Genomic DNA, 7,006 nt, shown 5'->3' with positions numbered 1-7,006 from the left:
ACGAATTCGAGTCTGGCGGTGCCGGCTGACTCAAGCCTCGACTCAAGCAGCAGCGTCGCTCCCTCACCACACGCGCCTTGGCCGGACTCCTGAGGAAGTCACCCTGGCTCGTGTCCCGGATGCACACCATTGGCACATGGCACCCCGGTCGTCTCAACGGCTACTGCTCGACGCGGCGAACAAGCAAAAGCACCATGGCGGACAAACACGGGTGCTACATGGACGAGGACAATCATGAAGCCCGCCCTTGCATACCACAGTAGCCACCCTCGCGCCCGTCCGCCCGTCATGGCTCTCTCTCTCTCTCTCTCGCGTCTTGCCCGGCCAGCGTGAAGCGTCATGATGTTCTTACCACATCGGCACATGGCCGATACATAGGTGCACACGGCGCATCGGCGTCTGTCTTGGGCGTGTCAAAGACGGAACTGCTCGCACATCCGCCGACATCCATATGGCTCGGCCAGGAAATGAACGGCACAAAAGTGCAAAACGAGCCACCAACCATGCGCTTGCCAAGCTGGCCTCGCAATGTCAGCATCGCTTGAAACACGCATAGTGAAGGGCGAGCAACGGACCCGTCGCCGTCGCCAGCAGATGTGACTGCCCGGGTGCCGGCCTCGACACGGCGGCAGACGCAGCAGCCGTCACGTCGAGTGCCATTGTGATCATGTCTTGTATGGGTGCGGGCGGCGGCCAGAGTGGTTGCACGGCGCGGCGCATCGCGATGGAGATACAAGGGCGGTCCGGCGTCTGCTGTGTAGCCTGTCAGATTTCTTGTCCCTTGTCTCTCCAACGGCGGCAGGGGTAGCGGTGGACACGTTGCCCAAAGCGCTCTAGCCTTTCGGCCCGCTCTTACCTGATCGACCTGTGCGACCAGGAACTCCACAGCGCAGACGCGCCGTCGATGATCCAAAAGCAACGCGGCCTGGGTTGTTTTGGCACACGCAACAGCACCATCCGTGCCGCGCCCATCGCGCGCTTTGGCTTTGGCTTTGGCCTGCAAAGCAAAAAAGCAACACACGTCGTATACCTGCAACACTCTTGTCGCGCCTCAATGCACCCCATGGCCCTCGTCGCCGCGAGCCAGGCCCTGTTTCGAAGCTTCCCTCGCCCGCCCACGCTTGGCCGCTTGCACTGAGCGCCCTGCACATGAGGGCTGCTCGCTTCTCCTGCGGCACTGCATGTGGCTTGTTCCCATGGCCCCATGGCCCCATCGCCCGCATCACAGCAGCCTCATCTGACCAGCAATGCGGTCCGGCGTTTTTTCGGCAATCTGCCCTTTTGCTCTTTTCTTTTGGTCAGACACGGGCAGATCGCAGCAGTGTGGGGTTGCTCGACAGAGCCACACACACAGGGCCTCCATTGCGCCCTTGGAGCCCGCCTAGCGGCCGCGACTGTCAGATGGTAGCAATTTAAAAAAAAAAATGCACAAGTGAGTCTGCCGACGATCTCCAGCATGCCATGTCTCGGCTGCGCTTACCGTACGCAAAGCGCTACGTCAAGCTGCGCCCATGCCGCCAGCAGTGCGCTGCGCTGCGCTTGTGACAGCGGCCCTTCCCTCCCCCTACCCTCCCCTACCCCCCTTCAACTCCTCCGCTCGCTATCCTATCGAGACGCTTCACGGCTATGTCTCGCATCGGGCAGGCCTCGTATATGGAAGCTACTCAGCCTAATGAGGGGAAAGCCCACAAAGAGGCACGGCATGCCCCGCTCCACTTGGACATGGATACATGAGAGCCATCCGACCCCGCTGACATTGTCTTTCATCCATCGTACGTCAACCTTGGGCGAGGGTCGCGTCAGCAGCGACGATAAGAACTGGGTCTGCCCCGCCTCCGAACAAGGAAAAAACGTGTCTTGACTAAAGGACCTTTGCGCTGTCTGTCGCGGCTACTCATCCTGCTGCCGACGATAGCACGCGAATCCTGCATGTTGTTGAGGTCTGTTTCTTGGCCCATTTGCTGCAAGAGGATCTGCGTCCGAGATGCGTGGTGCTAGCTGGGCCAGGCGCGTCTACACAGTACGCTTGCACAGTGACAGGCATGGCCTGATCTGAGTGCAGTACTTTTTTACAGAGCCCACAAGGCGCCATGGGCGGTACTTGCCGGAGTCATGTTGTCCCGCTTGAGAATTCATCCTGCAGCTGTTCAACTCCTACTGGTCCAAGTATCGTCAATTCCCTGCGTACATGTGCCAGCTTCCGGCACGCTCATGTATAAGGAGACTGGGGGGGGGGCATCTCAAGCCACTACCCGCAGCAGTAGGCCGTCACGTGTGCAAGCGCTGGCTCCGAATCAGCGATTTGCATATCCTTTATCATGAGCCGACGACCCCGACGCAGATGATGCCTTAACGCATGACACTCAACATATGCCGGTCTCTTTGTGCCGAGTTCTCTTCCGAGAAGCCTGTTCAATGGCAACCAACGATAACGATCCGAGACATGCTGCAACCACCAAGCCCACGAATTCTGTTTCTCTTCGCCTGCTCGCCTGCTCGCCAAGTCCACTGGCTCCGTCCCAATTCCCTCCGGAACATACGGACGCCTGAGGTACAAATGCAAGGTACACAGTCTACGTACCACACGAGCAGCAGATCACCCAATGCAAGATTGGGCACTGATGCCAATACGCAGCGTGTACATTGAAAGATCTACACGGGCCCTGTCATTGGTGGCAGATTATCCGTACAACCGCGGCTTGCAACTGTTGCAAGGGACGCTGCCATTGCTACCATTTGCTCTTGCAGATCCCCTTGGTGGATCGGCACTGTCCAGCCCAAAAGCTCTCGCGCTCTCGCGACTTCCGCAGCATCCTGGTCGCTTTTGCATTACAAAGCGGGCCACCAATGCAACATCTTGGAAACCGTTTGGCCTAGGGAAAACAAGAGCAGCTGCATGCACTAGCGTTGGAGCGTGGTTCGCAAACTGCATGTGCATGAGCCTTCCCTCCGAAGTCTTTTGTGCGGAGTAGCCTCCGGAATCTCCACGGTGGCTTCCGACACGCGTCACGTTACAGCACTTGTGACTTGCTTTCCTCGAGCAGACGATGCTTTTGAAATTGGCGAGACTTCTCTCAGCACACGACGGCCGAGACTTCTCTCAATGGCATCTGGCGCCCGATAGCGAAACCTGCATTACTGGCTGCGGCAAGGGCTTTTGTCCCGGTTGATCCGGCCTCTTATGCAGTACAACGCGTCTTATTTTTTTCCTTCCTCCGCACTTAGTACATCGATACACTTTCAGGCTGCGCATGGTGGGTGCGTAACCCAGTCGCAGATTATCATTTTTCCCCTATGTCCATTGCCCGTCACAGTGAGGACATCTGGTGCGGGGCACACACGTGGAGGGCTTCAAGTCGTCATATGCATGACGTCACAACGAGTTATCCTCGAGCAGCCCACCTCGCCATGGTCGGCAGACTGAGGTTCGTTCGCCGGGAAAGAGGCTATGGCTAGACGCACAGCAGGAGAAGGGACCGGTAGCTGTCATAGATGTGCGATTGCTCAGCATGCCAATCTGGAATGAACAACGGCTGGGCTCGAGCGCGTGGCACATGGCAAAGTCGAATCTCGCATCGCGCATCGCATATCGGCGTCGTTCGGCAGTCGATGGCAATCGTACAAACCGCGATCATCGAACATCATCAACGTTGCCATTGGCCGGCTGCATCAACTCCACTTTGCGGCGTGTCGTCAAAGCGCGGTCAATGACCCGTTTAGAGCTGTGTGACAGAGGCTCTAGGCATCTCAATGCGGAACGACAGTGGATTCACGTCGCCATGACGTCAAGACGTAAACAGGCACTTTGGCAACGCGCTGCTGTACATAAGGAAGCCCGCGGTCAGGCAAAACCCTTGGACAATCGAAACCGCCAGCCGACTCAACTTTCCAGGCAGACAACATGGCGTCAGAAATATTAGGCAATGTTTCGGAGAAGGCCAAGGACCTCGTTGGAGAGAAGACGGGCAAGATGGCGCAGCTTGCTGCCGTCACCAAGGACGTCCACGATGACAAATGGCGAATCACCAGCGACTACGGTGTGAAGCAGAGCAACACAGACGGCTGGCTGAGGGTTGCCACCGAAGACCAAGAAGGCCCTACGCTCCTCGAGGATCAGTTTGCTCGTGAGAAGGTATGCTTCACCGTACCCACCCACCCCGCCACGCGAGTTGGCTAACACTCGCAGATCCACCGCTTTGACCATGAGAGGATTCCTGAGCGTGTCGTCCACGCGCGTGGATCTGGTGCCTTTGGAAAATTCACCCTTTTTGAATCGGCCGAGGACGTCACATCAGCAGGTGTCCTGACAGACACTTCACGCGAGACTCCAGTCTTTGTGCGATTTTCCACAGTGCTGGGCAGCCGCGGCTCTGCAGACACCGTTCGCGATGTGCGCGGCTTTGCCGTCAAGTTCTACACGGATGAAGGAAACTGGGATATTGTGGGCAACAACATCCCAGTCTTCTTCATCCAAGACTCGATGAAGTTTCCCGATGTGATTCACGCTGGCAAGCCGGAGCCAGACTGCGAAGTGCCTCAGGCACAATCTGCACACAACAACTTCTGGGACTTTCAGTACATGCACCCGGAAGCCACGCACATGTTTATGTGGGCCATGTCTGACCGCACCATTCCTCGCTCATACCGTATGATGCAAGGATTTGGTGTCAACACGTACACGCTCGTCAATGCCAAGGGAGAGCGGCATTTTGTCAAGTTCCACTTCACGCCTGAGCTTGGTGTGCACAGCTTCGTGTGGGATGAGGCACTGAAGATTGCTGGGCAGGACCCCGACTTCCATCGCAAAGACCTGTGGATGGCGATTGAGAGCGGTGCGTACCCCAAGTGGAAGTTTGGTATCCAGGTCCTCCCCGAATCCAAGGAGCACGACTTCGACTTCGACATCCTCGACGCTACCAAGGTGTGGCCCGAGGAGCTTGTTCCTATCCGATACATTGGTCAGCTCGAGCTCAACAAGAACCCCGACGAGTTCTTTCCCCAGACTGAGCAAGTTGCGTTCTGCACTAGCCATATCGTCCCCGGTATCGGCTTCAGTAACGACCCTCTTCTCCAGGGCCGCAACTTTTCTTACCAAGACACTCAGCTGTCTCGTCTCGGTGTCAACTGGGAAGAGCTGCCCATCAACAAGCCAGTGTGCCCTGTCATGAACTTCAACCGTGACGGTGCTATGCGACACACGATTACAAAGGGCAAGGTTAACTACTGGCCTAACCGGTTCCAGACTGTGCCACCGGCGACGGAGAAGGAGGGCGGTTACGTTGAATTCCCGGAGAAGACGGCGGGCATCAAGACGCGCATGCAGAGCAAGAAGTTCCGGGAGCATAAGAACCAGGCGGAGCTCTTCTACAACTCCATGTCGGAGAACGAGAAGATGCACATGCGAGACGCTTTCGCGTTTGAGCTCGACCACTGCGACGACGCTGTTGTGTACGAGCGCCTCTGTCAGCGTCTGTGTGACATTGATCTTGGACTGGCCCAGAGCGTTGCTGAAATGGTTGGCGGCGAGCAGCCAACCAAGCAGACGCGGCCCAAGCACAACAAGACGGCCAAGGGTCTTTCGCAGATGGAATACATGCCCGAGAAGCCTACCATTGCCACGCGCATGGTGGCCATTCTCATTGCCGACGGCTACGACCAGGCTGCCTACACTGGCATGAAGGCTGCTCTGACGGCTGCTGGCGCTCTGCCTTTTACCATTTCCCCAAGGAGAAACAAGATCTTTGCCGAGGGAGAGGACAGGAGCGGCTCGGGAGTGGTTGCTGACCACCATCTTGAGGGACAGCGTTCGACATTGTATGACAGTATCTTCGTTCCCGGAGGTGCCAAGTCTGTCGAAACGCTCAGCAAGAATGGACGTGCTGTTCACTGGATCCGTGAGGCATTCGGCCACCTCAAGGCCATTGGCGGTACCGGCGAGGCCGTGTCCTTCATCAAGCAGGCTGTCGAACTGCCCGGCATGGAGTTCTCGGCCTCGGGCGACGTGGTCAACAGCTATGGTGTTGTTACTGCCAGCAAAGTGCACGCCGAGAGCTTCAAGGAGGTGGTGTCGATGGCCAAGGAGGCCAAGGACTTTGCGAGCGCGTACATGTATGCCATCTCGCAGCACAAGAACTTTGAGCGCGAGAGCGCGGGGTTGAGCCAGATGGTTGCCTTTTAGGCGTGGAAGACGAGCGACAGAATTGATGACGAGCAGAGCATGTAATCAAGCGCTTAGTGAATAATGTAATGATACCACTTGCAGATATGTACCTGGGTGCCCTTTCGGCTGTTCCTCGTCGCTGAGTGCTCGCAAGCACGCGGCCCGACTCGACTTGGTGATATCTGTCTTGATGTTTGATGCTTGGAACAATTGTTACGCAATGACGCATGTGGCGTTTGAGGTAGATGCGGAGACGAGCGGAAGACAGCTGACATTGCTCGCCTGCGCTGGTGGATATCGACTTGTTGAAACCCAGCCACACGTGCCCCACATGGGACTGGTTGCACAGCCCTGTCTGCGCTAGCCTCTTTGGGCGCCGCTGCGCCCTTCTCGTCGAGCAAAGGGCGGCGCGGCAGTCGGTTAGCGCCGCCTTTCTACCGCAGCACGTTTCTGTTGCTTCACCTGGGCTATCCCACCAGCACGCGGCCCAGCGTGCGCGCAGAGCAGTCGTTCGCGTGGAAGCGGGAGACGCATCTCCATAGACCAGCGCGCCCGCTAGCAAAAGCCATTCTTGACCGCGCCCGGCTCGCGCGAATAGTGTGTGGTGGCATGGCATCGCCGTGAGGTACAGGCTCGAGGCAGCGGTAATATAGCTCCCCGCCATTCGTCTGACCGGTGGCCTAAACCCTCGGACCCTGGAACATCGCTCAGCCCTTGCCTTCAGCGCCGGGAAGGGCTGCATGAATGACTCCGACGACGAAACGCACCTCTTTTGTGGGCGCAGCGCCCTTTGACCTGAAATACTCACCACCAGGCCTCAAGGCTCCTGATCACTCATTCCTCGCC

General features: G+C 57.4%; 1 protein-coding gene across 1 annotated transcript; it reads left to right on the top strand.

The window, feature by feature from the left end:
- Positions 1 to 3,901: 3,901 nt before the first annotated feature.
- Positions 3,902 to 6,178, top strand: SETTUDRAFT_87165 (uncharacterized protein; the record flags this gene model as incomplete). The annotated part of the gene is made up of 2 exons (XM_008022317.1): positions 3,902 to 4,132; positions 4,187 to 6,178. 2 exons carry the CDS (start codon positions 3,902 to 3,904, stop codon positions 6,176 to 6,178), a joined length of 2,223 nt encoding a protein of 740 aa, XP_008020508.1.
- Positions 6,179 to 7,006: the final 828 nt, after the last annotated feature.

This window comes from Exserohilum turcica, assembly GCF_000359705.1.
Source record: "Exserohilum turcica Et28A unplaced genomic scaffold SETTUscaffold_1, whole genome shotgun sequence".
Lineage (NCBI taxonomy): Eukaryota > Fungi > Ascomycota > Dothideomycetes > Pleosporales > Pleosporaceae > Exserohilum > Exserohilum turcicum.
The sequence above is the reverse complement of the archived record's forward strand: the minus strand, read 5'-3'. Positions and strand labels throughout refer to the sequence as shown.